This window comes from Ziziphus jujuba, chromosome 3 (assembly GCF_031755915.1).
Source record: "Ziziphus jujuba cultivar Dongzao chromosome 3, ASM3175591v1".
In the NCBI taxonomy this organism is placed as follows: domain Eukaryota; kingdom Viridiplantae; phylum Streptophyta; class Magnoliopsida; order Rosales; family Rhamnaceae; genus Ziziphus; species Ziziphus jujuba.
This window is the reverse complement of record NC_083381.1, coordinates 6508772-6536078: the sequence shown is the minus strand read 5'-3', so window position 1 is coordinate 6536078 and position 27307 is coordinate 6508772. Positions and strand designations below refer to the sequence as shown.

The 27307-nt window shown below is 29.7% G+C and overlaps 2 protein-coding genes across 2 annotated transcripts; both read right to left on the bottom strand.

Moving 5' to 3' along the window:
- Positions 1-14651: 14651 nt before the first annotated feature.
- On the bottom strand, positions 14652-15449 carry LOC125423160 (receptor-like protein 9DC3). Its single transcript, XM_048476770.2, has one exon. It carries the CDS (start codon positions 15447-15449, stop codon positions 14652-14654), a length of 798 nt encoding a protein of 265 aa, XP_048332727.2.
- Positions 15450-15675: 226 nt separating this feature from the next.
- Positions 15676-17773, bottom strand: LOC132803277 (receptor-like protein 7). Its single transcript, XM_060815877.1, has 3 exons — positions 17636-17773; positions 16323-16808; positions 15676-16206 (listed from the first exon to the last, which is right to left on the bottom strand). The coding sequence occupies exons 1-3, from the start codon at positions 17771-17773 to the stop codon at positions 15676-15678; spliced, it is 1155 nt and encodes a 384-aa protein (XP_060671860.1).
- Between the last annotated feature and the right edge of the window lie 9534 nt (positions 17774-27307).

Here is a 27307-nt window from a genome sequence, read left to right as displayed (position 1 = left end):
ATAGTATGAAATATTCTTAACATAGGATTTGCTAAATATGTGACTGTCTTACTAAGAGCAAATCTTGAATATAAATAAAGCAGGAGAGATAATAATATTTTGTTTATTTATTTATTCAGTTATTTATTTGTTTACTTGGCTAAATTTACATCTATAGAATTGTTTATTATTTACTCAGCTAAAAATTATTATTCCTTCATTTATTTATCTATCCATTTATTTACACTTTTATTTAATTATTTATTCTTGATGGTCTGGTTTTGAACGTACTACTTAGTATAGATGTTATAGGATGCTTGTTATCCACTTTAGATCTAATGTAAAGGTTATGTTTAGTCATATGCATGTATACCTATATTTATAATTTGCAAGATTATCTATTTATATTCATCTTTCTATGTGTGTGTGTGTGTAATTAAATATGTGCATATATATATATATATATATATATATATTCATTTAATTAGCTATTATTAAAAGTTGGATTTAAAGGAGTTATTTAATCAATTATTGTTAATTGAGTATTTTATAAAATCCTAAAAAGGGGTTTAGATGTTTATGTTGATTTAAAAATAAAATAACTTTGTAGTCGATATATGGTTTTATTTACGAAATGGGTTATCATAAATTTCAACTTTGATAAAGTGAATTTGTCATTAAAGTATGTTCGTGTACATATATATATATATACACACATTTATATGCTGAGTATAAATAAATACGTGCATATGATTTTCGTAAAGCTAATTGTTATTTGTTATTGATGTATTTATTTATTTATTTATTTAACTATGCTAATCTAAAAGAATTAAAAGTCATAAAAATATTTAATATTAAAATGATGTTATCGTAGTATATTTCCCAAAAATCATGTTATGGGTTTCATAAATATTTATTGATTTATTTATTTATTTGTTTGTTTAAAACATTTAATTATGTTTTAAAAATGTAATTATGAGGAGTTGATATTTTTGTAATTATATATTTTATGTAACTAATTAGTCTGTAAATGCACCATACAATACTGGTGTTCTGTACTGTTATGTAACAGATTAGCACGCATGTTGTATTTAGTCGTTCTTTATGAGCTGTGTTGAGCAATGGTAGATATGTATTTTGTGGTAATAGCATCAGCCACCCTCCCTATGGCTGAAGGATAGCAGGTTTAGCCATTCCTATTGGTGTTATGGTGAGCGACAATAGGTATGTATTTCTACGACGATGACATTAGTCACCGCCCTTTGGCCATAAGATGGTAGATTATTTAGCCCCAGCATCATTGGGACACTAATGGGGCTGCATGCAAGTTCTCTTCTTCCCTTCCTATCTGTCAAGTGGTATTTAGGATGTTGAGCACCATTAAGTAGCACCGGTATATCATATAGTGCATCAGGTGTCTTTTTTATGAATATATATATATATATATATATATATATATATATATATATATATATATATGTATTATGTCACGCTATAATATATTGCACCGTATTTGGGCAATGACCCAGCTTGGCTCATGAATGATATAGTATTGTATTTCAGCTATCTACGAGACCAGTGGGTTGGACGACCATTATAGACAACCACAATTGGCCGTATTGGTAGCAGTATACCTACGAATAACTGGTATCGTGAGACTCTGCACTACTATATTATATGGTACATCGGGTGTGCCTGCACTATAAGTGTGTGAGTTATGTAATATATTCATGAGTTTTAGTTTTATTTTACCTATTTATGATTATGATTATTATTGTTATTATCATCATTACTATCATTATTATTGTCAATAGCACAATTATTGTATTTGTTCGAATGGATGACTTAATGGATTTAGAGGTATTGTAGCCTTCGGGTAGGTGAATTAGAATTCAGGCAAGTATCATAGCTTTTAGACAAGTGAACAAGCCTTCAAACAGGTATCGTAACCTTCGGGCATGTGTAGTAGACTCCAGGCAGATATTATAGCCTTCAGGTAGGTATTACAGCTTTCAAGTAAGTGCATTAGTCCTTGGACAGGTTTTATAGCCTTTGGGTAGATGTATTAGCTTTCAGGCATGAATGTTGGCCTTCGAGTAGGTATTACATTCTTGGGCAGATTATCTTCTAGAGATTGTGTACAAACATGTAAAAAATGTATATGTATATATATATGCTAGACGATGGATAGTGGTGCTGTTATCGGGGTTACCGTTAAGTTCTTAACCATTTAATTTAAAATATTGTTTCCTTTTGTGCATTACAAATGTAATGTATTTTATTAGAAGTTGTCTTACAATTTATTGATTATTAGCGGTACAATTTATATTTGTAATTTTTTTAGATGTTAAAGGGTAGACTAAGTGATTTAGGATCTGAGACCGAGGTTGTGTTATTATTAATATTCTTATTCTTTTTCTAAATACATTTATGTGTTTGGTATATTCATGAAATACTGTAAAAATGTAAAATTATAATAAATGAGTGGTGTGGATGGCCATGTGATATAGGAGTACGTATTCCCTGTTTGAGTAAAAACTTGGGAATAGTCAGGACCATCCTGAAGTTCAAGTAGTAAACTCTAGAAGGGGTTCCAACACATATGAAGGTATTTACAGTTTATTAATTATTACCCATATTTATATTCCTATACTATTTTTATTAAAGTCCTTAAATTTGTAGAAACTTTTAGTAGGTGAGGAGGAATAAGGTGGATGTATATTTTCAGCGTGAGTATTTCGTGTAGGGAAATATTTGGGAGAGTTTAGTTTACATGGGAAATGCTACTAAGTTTTTTATAGAATTTTCGATGGGTTTCCTTTAGTTCGGGTCATCCTAAAGTTTTTGATAGGTAACTCTTGGAATGTCTTGACAAAAAGGATTTGAAAATGTATATATTACTGCTGTTTGACGAACTTATAGTGGTTTTAGCATTCGAGTAATAAATGGTAGATAACATAGGCATTCACAAGCTAATATATATATATATATATAGGTATATATATTTATTTGGTAGAAATTAAATGGTGGTAATATGAAAAGGGTGATTTGACCTGATCTTAATAGTGAAAACATAAATGTGATACATCAACTTCACTCCCCATTAGAAATTTAATTTAGAACTATTATAACATGTTTAACAAATAGTTCAAGTGAACATTGAAAAGTAAGTCTTGTGAATATTGATAGCACAAAATCTTAAACCATGGATGCTAGATAGAATTGAAACAATAGGGAACAAGAAACAACCTACAATTAAATAGGTACTAGCTCATTGAGTTCAAAAAAATTTGTCAAAATTTTTTAATAACTGCTACTTCTAAAATTCCATAAGAAAGATGAAGAACATTAAAATAAGAATGCACAACATTTAAATATACATGTATTATCCATATAGATTATGTATAATCCCTTCGTAACATTTCTTTTTGTTAGTCTTTTCCATCTTTAGTATAAATTATGTACTATCCATAGCTTCCATTCCATACATTTTCAACTCCATTTTACTTTATTCTAGAGAACAAAAAACATAACCAAGTTAAATCCTTGAGAAGATAATGTATTACATATATAAGTTCTACTTTCTATACTATGATTTACTAATTTAATAAAAAAAAGTCAATTATAAATGACAAGATTATACAAAATTTATAGTTAAATACATGAAAGTAACAAATTATAATCATTCGCATTCGAGAGAAATGAACTGGTTATATAAAACTAGATATCCTAAATCTAAACTAGTACAAGTCTTCAAAGGACAAAGAATATTTAGGTATTCTTTAAAAGTATCTTCGGTAGAAAGAAAAAAAGAAGTTAAAAATAAAAACATTTCATACAACCTAGCTAAAAAAAAAAAAGAAAAAAAAAAAACAAATGCACACACATAAAAATCAAAGCCAAAATATACATAATATCAACAAAAGAAGATCAGTTTATTATTAAGCTAGCATGAAACTCTTAAATATAATCAGGTTAGTAGGACAACATGATACTATGATACAAGAACAAAGCATAGCTGAATTGCACGTAAAGAAATAGTATTAAAAATTAACAAATAGTACCACTTACCGAAAGAGATAACTAGCCCATCGTTTTGCAAAAAGCTCATCATTTTCTCATTCCTTCAATATTTAAGATTTATACATCTCATATGTCTTTAACAATGCTGGTGAAAGTTTGTTGAGATCTTAGTTTATAATGAGACTTTGTTGTTCTCTCTTTTGAGCTTTCGCCCTCAATTCTCTTTCATCTTTATTTTTTGTGCTTCTTCCTTAATTTGTTGAGCTTTGTCCTTCATTTCTTGTGCTTTCTCCTTTAATTCATTTTTCATCATTTGTTTTCACAGTTCAAGTTCTTTTTTCTCTTTTTCTCTTTTCAACTCGATGAACATGAATTTGTTTTTCTAAAATGCCCTGTAATTTGTTTAATGCATCAACCACATCCTTGTTTTCCTCTTTACAAACTTTTCTTCCTTATGGAAGTACAACCCCATCATAATTAGTACTTTTAGCTACAGCAATATCCATGACATAACCATTTTCTTCATTAGAAATAAACCATTGCGTTGCTGGCAATAGGGATGGATTTTCAATGCCATTATATGATTTTTGTTTCCTCAAATTCATTTATCTTGGTAAAACCCTTTGAACACCATTTTGGGTTATTTATCATGATCTCCCAACAATGATCAAATTTGAAAGATATACCATCATTAAGATTCTTATATATTCGCATTGCTTCTTTCTTCTACAAAATAATAATAATAATAGCAATCAAGAACTAAATATGCTAATTATGTAAAATTAAAATGCTTAAAAGCACAAGAATTAAAAAAAAAAAAAAGATTTCCCATTTCTTTCCCATCTCTCATATGATCCATGAAAATTCATTCACTGCGCCTTATGTTTTTCCGAAACGACATTGTAAGTTATTGGTGTTTCGAATAATATTATATTCCACCCCCTATTGAGCCGTGGTAGCTTGTTGTAACACCCTGTCCCAAATCAATTGGAATTTTTCATGTGTTGACCGAGTTAACTAGGCTAGACCAAGTGGGCTCCATGGTTGACTTTTTTCTTGCGGGTAGAATTTTGTATTTACTGAGGCACTGTGGCAAAGTACACGTCGACCCGAATTCATGGACTAGTAGCACTTAAAAAATGAGCTGTGGTTCGAAAATTATGAGCGAAACAAGTTGCGATCCTAACTGTCCAAATGATGTCATGTTTGACTTTTTATTTGTGTAAAATTTGATTTTCACTTGTATATTATTGTCAAGTACTTGTCAGTATAAGTTCACAAACTAGCGACACACTTAATTTGGATATTAGGTTAAAAAGCTATGGACCTGTGAAATTTGATTAATTTTTTCCAAGATTAGCTTTACTAGGTACCAATATGTGTGTATGTGAAAAATGTGTGCACAGTGCTGGCTACACATCGAGATTTGCTAGATTTTCAGTGGTGGTGCCACCCACTTCATAGGCTGTTTTCTCCCAATCCAACCATCCCTTATTTTCACTGCCTACACCACCATGTGGCCCACCCTTTAGCTGTTCTTCCTATGAAATTTAATGGCCAGTAGCATCTGGCGTCCAGTTTCGGAAACGTTTTTTAACGATGGTGGTGGCTTGCTAGTTTCCTTGATTCTCGTGAGTTTTCAATGTGTCCACCACCCTTTCCCGCCTATTTTGACCTTCCTGAACCTAAATCCAAGATCGTTTCATCCGATTCTCACTAGATTGGGAAATCTAGGAACAACTAGTACTCAATCTTCCAGGTTACATCTGAGGCCACAACCGGTCCGATCTTCAATAGGCACCTATGTGAATCTTGCAACTAATCTTATAGAAAATCCCGAGTGATCCATGTACTTCAGGTGACTGGTCCATTTTCCTAAAAAAATTTTACACTGTTAAAATAATATATTTATGTTGTCTATTTTTTTTTGAAATTTTATGACTCAATTTAAATTAAATAAAAATTGTCATTAAATTCTTTTGTGCAGTTTATGTGACTTTATATATAATTGTTGCATAAATTTATTTTATGGATTTGAAGAAAATAATTGTGTTAAATTTATTGTGAATAAAAAATATATTTTCATATTTAAATATTTGTGAAATTGAATGTATAAAACTATTGGATTTACGATGATGGTTTAAAAGAAAATGTGGAATTTTATGGGTTTAGAAAAATGTACCAAAGCCGGTGGTATAGTTTTATAAAAAAAAAATTGTATTTATTATATTAGATGCGCCATACGATACCAATGTTCTATATTGTATTTGTTATTAATGTGCAAGTATTTATTAGCCATCATGTGGGAGCTATAGGTGAGAAGGTTGGCAAATATTTTGCATAGTAAGCTTTGCTGCCTCTCTCATTGGCTACAGGATGGTATGTTATTAGCATCGGCACCTTAGGACGTGAAGGTGATTGTTTGTAGGTATTTCCCTCTAATCTCCCAATCAGAGGAGTGCTTGGGACGCCGAGTACTACCTAGCACCACTTGGTATATAGTGTGGTGCATCAAGTTGTTTTCCTCGTTTCTTTTAAACAAAAATATTTTAAAATGCATTTTATTACATTTTAATTATTTATTTCAATTTATGTTTTAAATTATTTGAATTGTTGGATTTAATTTTACCCCATTATACTATTTTTAGTATTTAATTAAATTATTTAATCATAATTTTACATATTCATGTGAATTTTATTTTTATATTAAATTTGATTTATGATTTTATTTTGTTTTACTTTCTTTTAGTTGTCCTAAATTTAATAATTGTTTATTAAATTATCTTCAATGCTATTTTAATTTTAAATTATTTATATTTTTATTTACTTCTTTGCTTTTTAGAGAATATAAAAATTATGGATTTTGTGAAAATAGTTTTAAAAATGTGAATTTTTCATATTAAATGAAATAATGAGGGTTTTGAGAGAAAATAATAAATATTTATTTAATTATTTTTTGTTTATTCATTTATTAACTTATTCAATTATTTATTTATTTATATATTTATATATTTATTTCTCACTAATGATACTTATAATATCATATTATATTTAATAGCTGGGTGCCACTCATGGATTAGCATCTCATTATTATTATTATTATTATTATTATTATTATTTAAATCAATTCCCCTACGCGTAGGGGCTAGTAGACATCGACCGTTGGAGGACGAGCTTAATGCCTTTTATCCATTGCCGTATTCCAAGCAGAGCATTTCAATTCTTTTCTTTTCCTTTTCTGTTCTTGTAATTTTTCTTTCATAATTTTTTGTATTTGTATTAAATTTTGTCCTTGAATTATACTCTTAGTATGCTCTAATCACCTATTGTGTTGGATTATTGTTTTTTATTTTATTTTGTGTTTGCTCCCTATATTATTTTATTATCAAAGTGCTGCCCTTTGTAAAAAAATTTGTAGTAAGATGGAAGAAATAAGGTGGTGATTTATTGAAGTATATTTTCTATGCATGGAATTTTGAGGCAAGTCTAATCCTTGGGGAAGATGCTACTGATTTTTTTGTAGGAACGTCAGATAAAATTTTCCTAGCTAGGGCCTGTCTAGGGTTCTGATAAGAAATCTTGGATGGGTATTGACACTTATGGCATAGAATTATGTATAAGGAATTGAGTATTTAGTAAGGTGCTCACATTTATACGTTTATTGTCATTGGAAAGTTGTTGAGAACATGAGAAATTATTAAAATCTTGTGAATCCATAGAATGAGTATATATATGCCTACACAAAATAAGCACCAAAATAATTATATTAGAAGTATAAAATTGATGCTCAAAATAAATTATATGCTTGATATATAATATATATATATATATATATATATATATATATATATATATATATATATATATATATATATCATAGAAAATAATAACCACTAATATATTAAAACATTACCATTGAGATAGATAACTTCTAGGAAAACATGTCATGTAGAGCCAAGACATCGAACAAATTTATTGGTGGTACCAAATTTTGAGGACAGAAGCAAAATGGTACTGACATATTAGTTTTAGATAAATCATAATATCCAATAGAAAATTTAACTAGATTTGACCAACCTTGCCCTCATATTATGGATCAAACAAAACATTTACTATTTCATATGCATAATCAATAAGTGGCAGAACTACAAATGTCAAAATCTTGTGTCCTTGCTCTCTAGTGTTCCTAGGTCTTTCCACCATTCTATCTTTTATCTCTATCAATCAAAAAGGAATCTCATAGAATTTCTCTCTCATAATGCAAAATATAAACAAAGAGATTGAATAAAGTAAGCATGACGCACTTCAATTGTTTTGATTTGGAACAAAATGAAGCAAATTTCTAAACAATTATTGGCATTAACCTTAATTACATGAAGTTGATAAAGAAACAAATTCCTAGTCTACAATATAAATTAATTCAACTCTAGCAATAAATACTAATGTTTAATTTCCCCTTATTGGTTGAATGCAATATATACCAAGAGAATGTATGTTATCAATATCTATCCGATAACAAATTAAAATAACTAGCAATATCACAAAGTGGATAGCAAAAATCAAAAGAAAAAGTTTAATTGTGCTTCATATTTTTTGAAGAGAAAAGCTTCAAACGACTAAAGCAATAATAGCTTTATCATTGTAATCTCAACTCTACAGCAAAAGTAACTCAGACCACCAATAAATCATAATAAAAACCCCATACAAAACAAAATGGAAAAATGAGTACGTAAAAAGCATTATACCAAGTACAATTAATACATATTTGTAAGAGAATAAACCTTAGGTTTGTCCCTAGATGAAGTTGTTTAGTTACACAATAACCAAGCTTACCAATTTTAACTGCATATATAGTAAATTAGGATACAATCATACATATATATAAATGCCTAGCTAGCTAATAACTAATGAAGAAAAAATTCACATATTCACCAAACAAAAAATAAACAAATAAAGGAAAAAATGCACCATTTTTAAAATATCAAACATATTATATATAAAGTTTGGGGGACAACTAATAATATCATAAGATCAAATCACAATGTGGATGTCTTGGTATGAAATTTATTTTCTTTTCCATTTTCTCTCTCACCAAACATCAAACTCGATGCCCAATTACAGCACAAACACAAAACACTTTCCTTAAAACCTTCTCACGTTTATTACCCTGTTTTATGGGACCACTAATTTTCTCTCGTAAGTAGGTGAGAAAAAAGTAGGTAGGCACTTAAAAAGAAATAGAAAGAAACCCTGGCTTTCTTTACTTATAGGGAACTTTGAAGCTTGTAATTTTGCTTTAAATCAATATATACAACTATGAAAGGTGCATACATACATTTATAATAGGCTATCATCTATAAATTCCATTAATAATTTCGAAACAAAAGAATAAAAAGGAAGAAAACCTTATTATTAAACCAAAGCAGCAACAGAGATTACCAATATATGGCTTCCAAGGATCTCTATTGCTTAAAGATTGCAACCAAAAATTAAAAAAAAAAATTACCCAAAAAGTGTTAAAATTTAAATCACAAGCATAATTAATTGTTGTAAACAAAATTCCCAAAAACATCATCTTCCTCTTATGCTTTACTGGAAAAAAAAAAAGAAAAAAAAAAGAAAAAACACTGAAATTGTAATGGATTTGCTATTATTCCTTATTAAATCTAGAAAGAGGTGAAGGAGAAGTGGAGGTGGGGAAGATAAAAAGAAAAGCCAAAAATCAATGAGTCTATAGAAGAATGATAATATTTCTATTAGTGAATTTAATAGATATACAAAACCTTGAAATTTGACTTAACCTTTTATGAAAAATTGATCCAAAATAACCATAAACACAAATTCAATCCTACTTTAATCACCATGTCACAGTAGGAAGGAATTGAAGGTGATGATAATGTTCAAATCCTTTGGAACAATTGGAATTTTGTTGAACAAAATAAAAATAAATAAAAAGATGGAGGAAGAAGCACATTGATTAAGCAACAAAGAAGAAGAAGAAAAAATTGGTGCCAAAGTTAAAAACCAAAAAAATAAAAGGGAAAGTCCACACATGGAGTTATGTTTCTTTTAATAAAATTGAATAAAAATAAACAAAATATTGATTTAGCCTATTTAACAGAGCTTTCAGAGGTAGATAGTATTTAGCCCAAATTCTATTTACTTTGTTGTCACATCAGTTTAACAGAACTAAAACACAGAACCATTAGAGAAGATTTTTTTGAAACCCTGTCTAGTTATCTGATGTCGCAAAGGGTTTTTAGATAGATAGAACAAAGAAACATAATTATTGGAGATATTTTTATATGTCATCATTGGTGAATTATCACCAAGGACCTGCATACCAAAAAGCAATTTAAATGGTTACCGTTAAAGGATTTACTTTTATGGTTTTAGAATAAAAAATAATAAAACTAAATACTCTAATTAAAATGTACCACATAAAATGGTGATTATCACCAATAATAATAAATAACAGAATTCTAAACAATTTTAAAAAAATAAATGAGGACATTATGGTAATTTGAAAAAAAGTCTAAAGATATTTTTTTAAGTGCAACTAGCACTTCTCCTTCCTTATTTGAGATGAATTACCTTTTAAGGATACGTATGAAATATAGATGTAGAAATATAGTAGCTATTTAATATGATTAATAACTCATTTATTTGGTATATTTTTAATTTAAAAAAAATCTATTCTATAAAAATATATATTCTCTCATTTCCAGTGTTCTAAAAGGCAGAAAAAGACACCGCCTATGCGTGATGCTTTTAGATAACACCTCGTATAGTAGCGAGGCTTAGAAAAATGCGATCAATACTATATTGATCACCTAATGCGCGTCTAGGCGCTAAAAGGCATGAGCCTTTTTGTTTAAAGTTTTTTTTTCTAAAATTATTTTTTAAAAACAATTCATAAGAAATTAAAAATATATATATATATATATTGTTAAAAAATGGAAACTTTTTCAAGATTAAATTTTTTTCTTAAACAAAAAAAATGAAAATAATGAATAAGAAAAACAAGAGTAATAAATTAGAAACTCTACTAGCAAACGATGCTAGTAATGCACAATTATGGATTGCCAAAGGTTATAATGATGATGAGATAGAGAATGATATGTTACCACCTAAAAAAGGTTATAGAAATGCTCAAGTTGAAATTAGGAAGCCCGAGGAAAATGATTTTATATCGGATGGCACGGAAGATGAGTTGGATGAAGATGTAGACATTGAATTGGAGTTCGATAAAAAATTAAACAAGAGGTAGATTATGGTAATAGCTAAAGTATGTATTAAATTAAGAATTATTAGGTACTGTAAGTTTGTAATATATATATATATATATATATATATATATATATATATATTTTGAAACTAATCTGTTGTTGGAAATTTGGAAAACATGAATTTTTGTAAATATATTATGATCAATTATATGCTAATTAATGTTTATTGCACATACAAAAGTAATATAGACTTATATATATTTTGACATTTAAAATATGAATTATTTTATTTATTTATTAGTCTTATAATAATTAAAATAATAATATAATTGTGAAACGCCTAAGACTTAAAGCTTAGCTTTATCGCCTTGCTACGCGTTACGCCTTTTAGAACATTGCTTATTTCAAACAACAACCATTTCTTCCAAAAAGCTAAAATTGTTATTCTTTTTTTTTTATTGATAAACATACTTACCATATTTAAAATATATTTAAATATATATTGATTATCATATACTAAAAATACATAAATAACCATTAAATTTCACTTTAATTAATTTTTACAAATTTGATAGTTTTGGAAAGAAAAAATTAAAAGGATAAGCATTAAATCTAATTCAACGTCATAACCAAGCAAATCAATAGAAATAACTAATCCTATTCTTTTTATAAAATTTAAAAATAGATCATTTTATTTTTATGAAGAATAATTATTCTATATATCAAATATGTCCTTTTATTATTATTTTTTTTAAATGAACAAACGAGTCCTAAAAGATAAAATTTAGTTGGACTTCCGATTCAATTAATTTTAATTTTAAAGAAAGATATAATATGAAACTTAGAAAAAAAAGGTAAAACAATGAATGTCTATATACAAAAGTAAAAGTACAAAAAAAAAAAAAAAGCATGTCGTTGTGTTAATATAAAAAGTTTGCCTTTCTGAAATATAATATTTATTATTGAAGAGACTTTTTAAAAAAAATTTGATTGGGTTAATCTTATTTGATCCCTTAATTTTGTACTAATTACATTTATAATATTTTATTGTAAAAGTTAACTAAAAAAACTGACAAATAAATTTTGAGTATGATTTTTTATAAACATGGATATATCTTTAATTGAAACAAAATTAAAGGGATCTAAATAAATTTTTTTCTTTTTTTATTTTAAAGTGGTTTGGGAAATGCTTTAAAGAGATAATTTTACACTTTATACAATTTAATTTAGGAGGTTTTATTGAAGCTTAATTTGTTTCTATATTATTAGTATTTTTTATTAGTACTTTTCTATATTATTAGTACTTTTTATATTTATTATTTATAGTGAATGTATGTGAATTTTCTTAATCAATCAAGTTCCAACAAATGTGTGTGAACTTTTTTATAATAGTCTTCTTCTTTTTTTTAATGTTTATAGTGATTTATTGTAATTTTAACCGAGATTTTGAAAAATTCTAGCAAATTCAAATAAATTCTAACAAATACAAACTTATATTAACTATTTAGTGATTAATAGATTAAGAATCTGTCTTTTAAAAAAGTAAAAATACTTGAAGTATGAATATTTGTTGGCTATCTAGTTGTCGCATCTTATATATACATATATATATATATATATATATATATATATATATATATATATATATATATATATATATATATATATATATATATATATATATATTTATACTTTCAGAAAAAAAAAATGTAAAACAGGAGTGACCTCTCTCTTTCTTGAGAAAATAATCAAATAAGAAGCCCTAATGATAATACATGGAACATCGCTACACAGAAGATTGCCTTAAATAATTCATTGAAAAAAAAGAAAAGTTTTTTTAAGCAATGCCTTCTAAACTTATAGAAGATTTGTAAATTATACCCAATATTTAATATTTATCACTTATGCCTCATAAATTTGCTGGTTTTTAACAGCAATATGCCCTAGGCTTGATTTGATCCGTACATGGGCATTAAGCTCCATTAGATCAAGGAATTTCATATGCCTTAAAGCCAAAACAAGGGGGCAATATAGTGAAAAAATTAAAAATTTGGTGAGCAATAATGAATATAGTGAAAAATTTAAAAATTTGGTGAGCAATAATGCAAAGTTAACTAAAATATGGAAGCATTACTGTAAAATATTTAAAAATTTATGTGAAACTATAGAAATAAAAACACTTTATTTCATACAGTATTATGCTTTCTTTTGCCTTGTATAGATGTATCATGTTCATGCCTTGTTTGGCCTCTTTTAGCTCATATGTGTACAAATATATTATCAAAAACTATATGTACATATTAAATACTAAAAACTCATTAAGGTAGAGAGTACAAGGGTGGATGACAAAGAACATAGGAAGAATTTAATTCGAGAAAGAGGGTATAGTATCTTTGAAAATTTGCTTAAGTAAAAACCAAACTTTGATAGCTAAATCCTTTCAAAACCAGTTCCTCAAGGAGGATGGTCCTAGAGTGGTTGGTACAAAGTCCTCCAAAGAAGATGACGATGAAGTTGTTAGTTCAAACAAAACTAAAATAATAAAAGTGATAAGAGTTCATATGGTAGGGAAAGATGTTATTTATTCTTCTCAAAATGATGAAAATGTTTTAGATGGGAATGCTGATGGCAACAAATTTGTGTCTGCCAAGCTCAATATTAATTATCTAACAGAGCAAATGACTATTTTTGGTAATCCTAATGAAGAGGTAAAAAGCAAAAGTTGTTTTATTTTGATCGTTTGCATTCCAATTTAAAGAATTTGAAGCAAAAGCTGCATTTATTGTGTTTATAAGCACAAGGAAGCATAATACCATATGAAATAAAGTGTTTTTATTTCTAATATGCCATATGAATTTTTAAACATTCTCTAAATTTCTATTGTGCTCTTTGTGTTTAAAGATTAAAAGTACTAGAAAGATTGTTTTGGTATTTATAACCGTTAGTTTTTGGTGGATAATGTTTCAATATTTTGATATTTGATAGGTTTTGTTATTTCATTTTTCTATGGAAAAAATATTTAACATATGTGATTATTAATTACATGTTTCCTTGGGAAAAAATAAAAGAAGATATTGATTGATCTTATTAATCTCTTTAGTTATACGTTCTATTTAAAATAGAATTATATGAATGTAGGTATAAAAATACATAAAAGTAAAACTAAAGGTGAAGAATGGATGTCAATGGTTGACATGGTAATTTACATTGTAATTTGAATTGTATTATCTATTTTGAATAAATATGTCATTATGAGTAAGTAAATTTATTTTAAACATGATTACTACTGAAATAAACGTGCGAAGCACGAAAAGATATAGGTAGAACATGAAACCTCACGAGAAAATACTGACAAATTAATAATAGATACACACATTTGGTATGCAAAAGGCAAAACCTACAAAACTTTTACATTCTTCTTTATGAGCATAATCTTTTTCCATTCTTTATGCGACCTTTTTGCTTTGCTCCTCTCCCACAGCGGTTTTGTCCATGTTTTCCTCCAAACACTTTTATTAGCCTTTGAATTTTCCTTTCTGAAAGCACAATACATCCCAAAGATATTCCAAAACCCACTCCACATCCACATCCCACAAGTACAGATTTCCAATTAATTATTCCATCTGAACCATCTGAGTCTTCTTGATGAAAGTTTCCTTGTGGTGATGATGGTCGTTCCACATCATGCCCACATATTTTAGAGAGTGGAAATCCACACAATCCCAAGTTTCCTTCATATGAGTCACTTTGGAATGTATTGAATTGTCTTCCAGTTGGTATAGGTCCCTCTAGATGATTATGTGAGAGGTTTAAGACTGCAAGTGTTGTCAATTCTGTCATTTGCCAAGGAATCTCCCCAACCATTTTGTTGGAGGAGAGATCTAACCATTCAAGATTAATCAAATCCCCTAAGGATGATGGAAGTGAACCTATTAATTTGTTGTGAGAGAGGTTCAGCCCTTTGAGTGATTTAAGCTCTCCAATCAAGCTTGGAACCTCTCCAACAAAGTTATTGTATGAGAAATCAAAAACTGTAAATATGGATAGAATTCTCTCAATTTTAAATTCTGAACCTTTCATTACCAATGTAACAGAATCTTGATAATAGGTCTCCCCCATATATTGGAGCATACCGCCATCAACACCCATCATGGCTTTCAAATTCTTCATGTACCCCTGAGGCAAAGGACCCTCAAAGTCATTGTTTGAGAGATCCATAATTTCAGCATAGGGAGGGGAAAGCTGATCTTAGGATCACCAACTTGGCCACGAAATTTATTAGATCTCAATATAAGAACTTCTAAATTTGGCAAAGACTCCAGCCAATATGGAAATCTTCCACTGATTTTGTTGTTCTTGAGATCTAAGATTTCCAATTTTCTACAGTTGATCAACTGATGTGGTATTGGCCCTTCCAATTGATTTCCACCAAGGTTGAGATTTCTCAACCTACTTCTTTTTGCAAGGTTGAGGGGATGGTGCCGTGAAATCTATTCATATTCAGGTTTAACACTGAAAGAGCTTTATTAGTCAAGTTTCCCAAACATTGAGGAATTTTGCCTTCCATGCTGTTATTGGATATATCAAGGACTTGAAGGTAACTCAGATTGCAAACTGAAAGTGGGATCTCACCTGTCAGTTTATTACCTGAGATTTTCAAAAAGGCAATGCTACTAAAAGGTGGAGGAAGTTCAATTGGTCCTTGTAGCATGTTGGATTGGAGGTCAAGATAGAACAAGTTATTCCATGGAATTTGCTTTAAAGATGTCAACTTGTTACCTGAAAGATCCAAATATTGCAAATTCCCCATATTGGACAGCCATTTGGGAACATTCCCTTGCATTTGACAGCTGAAAATCTCCAAATGTTGTAAATTTCCTAAGGCTCTGAAGAAGTGCGGGAATTCAGTAACGTTGTTAGAAGACAAATACACTGCAGTAAGCATGGGCAAGGAATAGTTGGAATCAATGTTAGGCTGTTAAATGAAAGATCTAACAAGGTAAGATTTTTGTGCTTTGAAAACATATTTAAGTCCACAATACCACTTAAATTATTTGTAGAAAGATCTAGCTCAGTAAGTCTGGTCAGTACTTCAAAGATTGAGCTAGGAATTTGGCCATGTAGCTTATTATTTCCAAGAGACAAAACTCTTAAAGATGACATATTGGCAAAACATGGTACTGTTCCATTCAGTGAGTTAGATGATAAATCAAGTTTCATCAAATTTGGAAGAGAAACTACTTGACTAGAAATGTCACCTACAAGTTGATTGTATGGAAAATGCAAGAGATTAAGCCAAGTTAGATTAAAAATTGACTGAGGCAATCGGCCTTCGAACTTGTTCCAACCTAGAGACAAAACAGTTAAAGATCTAAGGTTACCAAATATGTTAGGAACATGTCCACTAAGTTGATTACCTTCGAGCATTAGGTGGGTTAATTTGTGAAGCTTAGAAAGAGAAGAAGGAAGCTGACCATTGAAACTATTTGATGAAAGGTCCAAATGCCTTAGTTCCATGAGGTTCCCCAGCGATGCTGGAATCAAGCCAGTGAAGTTACAGCTTTGGAGATTCAAATACTGCAAAGATTTTAAATTTCCAATTATATAAGGTAATTCTGTAACACCCCGTCCCAAACCATGTCGGAAATTTTTGCACGTTGATCGAGGTTGACCGTTGACCCAAGGAGTCAAAAGTTGACTTTTTGACCCGGTTGGAATTCTGGGTTGACTGAGGTACCGTTATGAAGTACACGTTGGCACGAGTTCGTAGGCTAGTAGCACATCAAAATCGGAGCTACGGTTTGAAAGTTATGGGCAAAACAAGTTGAGGTCCAAACTGTCCAAGGGGTGCCGAAGTTGACTTTTTATTCATGCAAGGTTGAGTTTTGACTCATATATGGTTGTGAAGTGCTCGTCGATACGAGTCCGTAGACTAGCGGCACGTCCGATTTGGATATGTGGTTTGAAAGTTATGGACCTGTAAAGTTTTTCAAATACTGTATTATTTTTTAATATTATTTTTTGAACGTATAACGATGTGCCACGTGTGACTTATTGAAGGTGACCATGTGTCAGCATGGTGAAATGCCACATGTCAACCATGTTTAAAATCAAATTATTTTTATTATTATTTTAAATAATAATATTTTTATTTTTTATTTAATTATTTTTATTTTTCCTTTTTCCTTTTTCTTTTCTTTTTCTTTTTCTTTTCTTTTCCCCACGTGGGAAAACACCTGTTTTTTTTCTTTCTTTCTTTTCCTTTTCTTTTCTTTTTTTTCCTTCTTCTTCCCCGAGCATCAAAACACACACGCATAGTTTTTTTTCTCTCCCCTCCCGTTCCATCAACTAATCTTATTCTTGGCCGTCTCTCTCTCTCTCCTTGCTGCACTTTTTCCGGCCACCGGGACCACGCACGCGCCGGCCGACGAGGAAGCCCATATCTGGGCGACACCGGCAGCCAAGTTTCCGACCGAATGGCCAGCCGACGCGCCGGGATCGGCCTCCATAGCCGGCGGCCGGTGTGCCGCTGGTTCGGCCATTTTCCGGCAGCCACCGGTCGTGCAGCCGGTCCTTTCCCACTAATTTGGACCCTTTGAGTCCGATTCTGAGCTCCAATTAACTCAACTCCCGTCGATTTGCAAGATACGAAGGGATGAAAACCGACCGAAACTTTCCGGCCACCTCCGGCGGAATTGGGGTCGATGGAGACCGGATTGGTGATCCTCGTCCCACGAGCTTCGATTCGGTATATTATTCGACCATTTTGGTTAACGTTTGTGTTTGACCCCCCGGGTACCGGGTATTATTTACCCGATTAAAATATTAATTTATTTGACTGTCTGTGAATTTTGTTCTAGGAGCACCGGTGAGTCGTAGAATTGATCCCGTGGTGGATCATGGGTTAATTGCGTGCTCCAGGTGAGTGACCCACCTTCAAATTAATTTTGGAAATTTAATTGGTGGATATATTATGTGTGATTTAAATATTTGGAATTTAAGTTCTATGTGCCAAATATTTATTTGATTTATTGTGGATTTATTGGTGAATTTATTGGATTTAAGAAAATGTGCATTTTACAAATTTATGCCATGTGAAATTATTTTATGGGTTTGAGGATTTTGAAATTTTTGTGGTTTTAATATTAAATTGGGCATGATTTGATCTTCAAATATTTCAAGGAAAATATTTGGTTATGTTGGTGATTTCAATTTCTATAAAATATGCCCATGGAATATTATGAGATTTAATTATTATATTTCGAGAAATTATTTATGCTATTGGGAAAATGTGAATATTTGAATTGATGGATTTGGGAGTTGGTGGATTTGAAAATCATGGAATTTATGGTATTGATTATAAAGAAATTGTGGAGAATTTCCCGGTTCAAGCGGATGGATTATGCCCGCTATGCTTATGAAAAATGTGAAAATTGTTTTATAATTTAAATTTTTGGATTTTATGATTTTTAGATGCACCGTGCACGTACTGGTGTTCTGTTTATATGTGATATGGTTAGTGTGCACATGGTTGTGATTAGCGTGCAGGTGGGTGTGAGTAGCGCGCAGGTGGGTGTAAGTAGCGCGCGGTTGATATTATGAGGTTGTCCTGTGGTTGCCATCGGATGAGGGTAGGCCACCCCCCATGGCCGGGACACCAGGTTAGCAGCGGCGCAGTGGGACGCCACGCAACCGTATGCCAGTTTCTTTCTATAACCTCCTGTCTGGCGGTACCTTGGGACGCTGGGTACTGTTGGCGCCACTGGTATATAGTGGGTGCATCAAATGATTTTCAGAACTGTGTTTTAAAAATAAAATGTTTTAAAACTGTATGGGAATTAAAAATATAATTATTACTGTTCTGGTATTTATTTGATGTCTTGGTTTTCGGGGATTACGAACAAAGGGTTTTGTGAAAAGGTTTTAAAAGGGGAACTTTTCCAACTGAGAGAATTGTAAAGGTTTTGAGAGAAATTATTATTTCCAATTAATTATTATTTATATATTTATTACCGTGATATTATATTGTATAGTAGATAGGGACACTCACTGAGATGATTAGCATCTCACACTCTTAAATTCCGTTCCTCTAGGTACCAGGTTGTCGTTGTTCATTCGGAGCGGACTCGATCTTCCTCGCTGTTTTAGTTCGTGAAGTACCCTGTTCTTCTTTTATTGCAGTTGTAATATTTCTTCACTCTTGTTGTATTTATTTTGCATTGGATTACTGTATTTATTTTGAAGTGCTGAAATTTGTGGAATCAATTTGTAGTTTGCGGGAGGAATAAGGAGATGAGTATAGAAGTGTATTTTCAGTGCAGGTAATTTGTGGTAAGTAAATCCCTTAGGGGAGGCTCTACCGAATTTTCCATTGGAGGGTCTGGTAGGGTTTCCCTGGGATCAGGGCTTGTCTAGGGTTCCGGGGAAGGAATTCTGGACGGGTCCTGACAAATTCTCCTGAAAAGTTAGTCTCAGAAACATCCAAATAGCTAATAGAATAGCTCCAATTAGACTTTGGAAAATGGCCTTCAAGTTTCAAGTTTCCCAGTAGTCTAACTTTTTGCAGATTTGGTAGACTAAAGAAACTTCCTTGAAATTCACCACTCAAACTGCTATAATGAGAAAGACTAATAGAGGTCAAAGAAGACAAGTTCATCAAAGATGTTGGTGAAATATTAGAAGATATATATACAAAATCTAGAAGAAGTTCACTTAAGTTGGTTAGATTTTGCATGAGCTTATTCCATGCAGGTTTATCAAGTCTTAATAAGGGTGCATTATTGCTGAGATCAAGTGAAACCAGCCGCGAGAGAGGAGAGATTTCCGATGGGACTTCACCAGAAAAATTTGAATAAGACAAGTTAAGATGTGTTAACCTCACCAAAAAACCAAACTCGGGTAAAATCTGGGACTGACCAAAGTCATTGAAAGCAAGATTGAGGTTTTGGAGATGTAGGAGATGAAAGAGGCTACTATTGGGTTGGATAAAGCCTTGAAGTTGGCTGCAACTTAGGTCTAGACCAATCACATTACCTGTAACACTTTCACAAGTGACACCATCCCATTTGCAGCAATCCTTGATTTCCTTCTTCCAAGAGTTTATCTTTGGATAAGAAGTAAACCTCTTGTTATCACAATCAAATGAAGCATTGGTGTAAATGGATAGAGAGTTCTTGAAATGGAGCAAAGCATTTCTCTGGTCATCAGTGCACAATGCTGCTGAAGAAGAAGACAATGTGAATAGTTGAAAATGCAAGAAAAAAAAGAGAAGGTGATGAAGGAATTGACCCATACGATATGTATTTCCCATATTGTAATATGACATGGTTTGATATGGGAAATGGGAAATATACAAATATTATATATATATATATATATATATATATATATATGATAATAATAACAATGTCCTGTTACTTGGACTAGGCTGCCAATTTTGAATTGTAAAATTGAAATTAGAATGCAGAAGAATTGTCAAAGGGAACTTTCGTCTAAAGGTTTGAAGCCATCAACAAAGAACGATAGAAAATTCCACTTAAGACTTTATATATGCTTCTCATATATTAACTTTACAAATATGCCGGTAAAAAAAAGTTAACAAATAAAAGTCTTCCTCATTTCCAATTAGTGGATTAATTTTTATGTTTTTCCAATTTGGTAAATTGGACTATTCAATGCTGTTTGCATTAGATTTTAATTCTAAGCAAATGGATGATCACATTTTGGCTTATATATCAACAATATTGGATCTAATAGATAAATTTGTATCATTTCATTATTATTATTATTATTGTCTGGAAAACTATGATCACTGTTAAGAATTCTATTAGTCTCTCCTTTTTTTTTTTTTAACCTTTTTATTTGGGGTTCGAAAAATACTGACTTTTACATTTGATTATTATTATTAATCATTAGTCTTTTTTTTTTTTTCCCTTTCCTATAGTTTAGAAGTAACAATAAAATAATAAAATAAAGTAACTGAATTTGAAGTGCTAATTGATTAGCTTTACTGCATATTTGGATAAAATAAAGTTAGGTGGGAATCTAATTTTTTTGGAAAAATAATAACTTTTTTTTTATTTGGATATTTATTGTGAGGTGGAAAAGTATGAAGCGAAGAAAATTAAATTCCCACCAATATAGAAAAATATGTGGGAAAGTTGTTTCCATCTATAGAACTGTCTTTTTGAAAATAACAGAAAAATAGTTTTAAAATTTTTTAAAATACATATTTATTTTTAATTTATTATATAATATTAAATTTAATTACTTACAAATCCCAACTTTCCTATTACTTATCAAACATATCAAGATAAAAATTAATTCTCAGGAAACTAAATCCTAATAAACTAAATCTCGAAAATCAATTTCCATTTCAATTTTGACACATCCCAAACGGAGCATTAAAAAAATATATATATAACCAAAATAATATATATATATATATATCTATATATATATATATTAGCAGTTATTTATTTATATTTTTTGCATTCATCTCCACTTTTTTCTTCTTCTTTTTTTATAATTAAGAATTAAATGACAATAAGTAAAGGAAAACGATGTGGAAACAAAGCCATCATAATTTAAAAGAACAAGGATGTACAATTTACCATTGTAAATAAGAAAAGTTATTTTCAATATTGAATATATATATATATATATATATATATATATATATATATATATATATATATATATATATATATATGCACTTGTTGTTAATTTCATGAAAAAAAATTTGTAAAACACATAAAATCAAAAAGCTTCTTTTTTTTGTTAAGTATATTTATTTAATTTTTAATTTTGATTTTTCATGTTTATAGGCCGTAGGAACATTTGAAAAGAGTCATTTAATAAACCATTTACATTCACATTTAAAAGGTCTTAGATTCTGGATATCGAAATGGGAGAAAACTAATATAAATGACTAACATGACAAAAGTTAATTGACTATATTTTATTATATGTTGAATTCTTATACTAAAAGTTTGATATAAAAAATAATAATAATAATAATAATAGAACTTTGCCACCGACAATAGGATATGTTCCCCATAGGTGATAGTCCCAAATGTAACACTAACTTCTTTCTTTCTTCTTCTTCTTTAATTTTTGGTTTTAAATGAGAGTCCTTGTACACTAAAGTAATGTTCAAGTGGATTTAGAATACACGAATCTAATAAATGTTCACATGGTAAATTGAATGGTAACAACAATTTGGTTATTTGTTTATACGTAGATATGACAGTTAATTTTTAGTATTTATAGCGAAAGCTATGAACTTGCTAAATCATATTTATCATATAGTTTTGATGTGAAGGACATAAAATTTGTTTATAAAATTTTTTATATTAAAATTATTATAAATTATGACGATCTAGTACTTATCCAATCACATTATATTGAAAAAATATTAAAGAAATTACTCATTATGATTATGAGCCTGTGTAAACTTGTTTTTATTCAAATATAAGGTTGTACTCTAAAGTTTGGATGATCTATTTCACAAATGGAATATGCAGGTGTTATAGACCAGACATGACTTTTGTAGTCGGTAAGGTATATTAATCTGCTTTGGTGAATGACAATTGCATTTAAAGCACAAAAAGGTCAGGCATACTAATCTTGGTAAAGTACAATAGGAAACAATATATAAAATTTAAAAGTATCTAAAATACACAAAGGATTGATGTATACAATAACTGGTTATCTTCAGTGTTAGAAGGATTTACAAATGTCGGTTAGCAAAATAATTGCTATGATCATGCATTTACAAGTGAGTAGACGAATTTTTAAATTTAGTGGAGTAGTATTATCTTAGGGAAGAGAGAAGCAAACATTCATAACAAACTCCACCATGAATACTATAGAATTCATAGTGTTAGCTTCATATGGTAAAGAAGTTGAATGCTCAAGAAATTTATTCAATGAATTTCATATTTGTTCTAAACTAATGTGCTTTCTATTTAAAAACACCATGATAATGATCACTATTATGATACAACCCTTATAAAGGCATATGATCAAAATTACAAAAGATAGTGAAGACACCTAGGCTTAAGACATTTGTCTCTATTTGTTTATTTTGTCTCAATTTCTATCTATTAGTATCTCATCTAGTTTTAAAAATAGTCTTTATTTTTATTTCACTTATAGTTTATTTTATTTTTTGTTTTTGTTAATATTTTAAATAAGATGGAAAAAGAGAATGGCATAGAAGATTCGAATCTAGGATTGCCTTTGAAGCCTCAAAGTTAAATATGAAACAATAATGCTGAAAAAGTTTATTCAACCACCATTCTAGTCTCGTTATTCAATTGTTTGAACAATAGTAAAAAAATTGTTAACCTAGATATTTTAACTTTCATAAATTTTGTAAAAATCATTTTAAACCAAAATTAAAATATCTTAATCATAAAAACAAGTAAAGATATAAAACTTAGTGAAAAACTAAAATAGTTTGGAATAATGTATGTCTAATTATTTAATGAACATAAAAAAGATCTCTAAGTCACTTACCATATGTAATTGAGATGTATTTTTCATGTTTTGATACTGACTGAGATGAACCCTTTACAATTCAATATTTTGATTTATGAAAATTTACTAACACATAAAAATTGACTCAACATATGCATAGCTAGTCTTTTTAGATGATCAACCACATTGAGACTGAGACATAACTCTTACTCCCACAGGAGCAGTAGTGGGGAATCTTAGACAATGGGTGAAAGCCTAATACAACAATATTGCAATTAAAAGCTACCTTGGATGTTTGGTCAAAAATTTTTATTAAAAAAAAAAATTCCTTTTGAATTATTTGGTGCCACTCATTATCAATGGGATCAAGGATACCCTCTAAAAAGTGATTTTGAGAAGCAGTAGCATTTTGGATTCTCATTTTACCTTCTTTTATTGTCTATCATTAAAATATCAATTTTAACCTTTCTTAGGAAGCTAATAATTTTTTTTTTTGTATTTTTAGTTTTATAATAAATAAATTTTGATAAAATAAATATCATTTTCCTTGAATATAATTGTGATGAATAGAAACTTATTGTGTTAAATGAGCATTTAGTAATATTAAAAAAATCATACAACATTATGACAATCATATTATTAAGGTGATTATCATAATCAATGATCTTTTTAGTCATCATGTGAATCCGATTTTCTTTCTTTGTTAAATCAGTTTTCACTATATTATTTTTGTGGTTTACTTTCTATTGATTCACTAGTTTTGGCTTAGAGTTTATCCAGCTTAGGGATTGCACAGGGACATAGATTATGAATTTGGCTTGGTGCCAGCTTAATCGAAATTATGATTATTGATTTGGTTGACTGACTGACCTCTAGCTTGGTATGTTCCGTCGAGGACTATAGGCATGTATATTTGATATAATTTATGATACAGTGATTGATTTCTTTCTCCAATTTGGCATGAAGATGTTCAGGCATTAGAGGTAGTTAAATGGATTCTGTCACATTGGCTTGGTTTGGAATGATGAAGATAGGAGTTGGATATAACCAGTTTGGTGTCAAGTGTTGAAATGTCACTGATCCCAAAGTTTAAGTTTATGGAAAGTGGGGTTTCATTTCATTCATATTTTAATCTAACACTCTTCCTCACGTGTAGGCCCGTAGTTAAATGGATTCTGTCACATTGGTCTGGTTTGGAGATGATGAAGATTGGAGTTGGATATAAATGTTACTGATCCCAAAGCTTAAGCTGATAAAAAGTGGGTTTTTATTGCATTTATATTTTAATCTAAAACTCCCTCTCATATGTAGACCTACATCTTTTGGGCTTCTTTCTGAATTCTTACATATGTTTTTAATTTTTTGAATAGAGTTGTTGAGTTTTTGAACTCAAGACCTCTTGGATCTTTGATTCTAATATTATGTTGAAATGTCATTGATCCCAAAAGCTTAAATTAATAGAAAATGGATTTTCATTTCATTTATATTTTAATCTAATATCAAGTATCTCGGCTAAATGTAAGGGGTGGTATAGTTATGATTTTTATATACTATGGTATGGTTAGCTTACCTATCCAACATGTATTGATCAATTTTGTGTAAGTGTTAGTGGCTTCCTTCTAGATTTAGTTTTAATATATTTTATGGTTTCTTTACAAGATATTATTTATGAATGAAACTTTCATTCATATGGTTTAAGAAAATATGAAATTTTCTTAGAATTGTGTTATTCTTATATTTATTTATCTAGTTTCATTTATTATTTTATAGATGGCACTTTGCGGTCGTCTAAAACCTCACTAAGTCTTGTATTCATCCCACCGTTATCTATCCCCTTCAGGTAGTTTTATAGCGGTTGGTAGCATCGGATTGTTTGCTAGAGGTGAGCTACGGCCTTGAGGTAGAAGAACAAATTGGTTTCTGTTGGGTTTTAGTTGAGGTTTTGTGGTGTAAAGCCTTTGACTTTTCACTTTAATTTGGATGTGAGTTAATTATGCTTTTAGCTTTTATACTCGGTTTATTTTAGTTTGGGAGGTTTGTATTTTTATTTGAAGATTTAGTATTTATATTGAGTTTTTTTGGTAATATTTATTTGGTAGAAGTTAGAATTCTGTTGTGATTTTGGATGTGATGATTTGACGAATAGTGTTTGAAGGGTTTGAGAACTTGCTTAACTTGGTTATGTTGGTTTAAACCGCTTAATGACATTAATATAATTAACATCATACAGGTAGAATCTCTGTGAGGGAACAATTCCTATCACATTGCATAGAATTACAGGGATTAAAAATTATTATTTATTAAATGCTTCAATTTTGAAACACATATTTATCAAAGATTTAACTAAATTCTTTCTATAATTGAAATTTTTTTTTCTACAGCATAATTAAAACTAATTATTTTAAAAGCTACTGTGGAGGATATCTCTAAGCCCAGAAAACCTATTTCTTTTGTCAATCCTACTTAATAAGATTCACTATTAGAATTAGATGGTTATTTACCACAATATCAAATTATTTTTATCTTTAAACAAGTTCTAAACTACCAGTATGTGAGATTGGGAAATTGGATAGGTAGTAATTCGCTTATCAAGAAAATATTTGCCTATGATTTGTCCAGTATCAGTATTTAAGCACTTAAAAGGCACATTCAAGTGCATGAAAACACTCATGTAAGGATATGAATGTGGATCTTAGATAAAAGAAAAGTTAATCGGATAGGTAATATATATATATATATATATATATAAAGGGCAATTTGATATTATGTCAATTTAATTTTGATTATATTATAGCTAAAATTTAAGGAGAAAAACTTAAAGCAAACCTAAAAAAGAGACTTTTGTAATTAGCCTATAATTTACTTAGAGAAAAAATTTTAATAAAAATATCAAAGATTACAATAGCAGTAAACTCTTCATTCTTAACATTAAATTTTAATAACTTTGATTTCCATTTTTATTAATTGGAAAGAAATCAAAACAAAAGTAAATATAATAATGTTGTCATGCAAACCCGGCTTTACCCTTTTTTCTTTTTTTCTTTTTTTTTTTTCTATTTGCATTAAATTTTACATCTTCTTTTGTCATATATGCTTTTTTTTTTTATTTGCATTAAATTTTACATCTTTCTTTTGTCATATATGCTCATAGTGAATATTGGAATTTTTTTTTTTGTTCTTATTAGATCATTAAATTTTAGACACGTTTACTCACGAATATGGCCCATTGACATTTAATTCTAAGCTTAAAGTTCAATGATTGTACAAGACAAGGTTTAAATTTTCAAAAGGTAACAATTTAAAATAAATAAAAAAAAATCCAATCCTAATCACCAAATTAGATGTGGACCAATCCCATGCTTCACGCTCCATAACTAAAACCACAGTTCACAACAACAATCCGCAATAAAACTTACATGGGCTGGGCTCCACCTTAGACAATCTTTTATTCACGTGGCATCTTAACATTGGAGAGATGCATATCTAACAATGTCTGAATTACGGTATATTATAACTCTAAATAATTAAAATATCCTCAAATTTCTTTTTATTTACTAAAAATAACCTTCTCAAGCACAAAAGGCCAAAGCGAG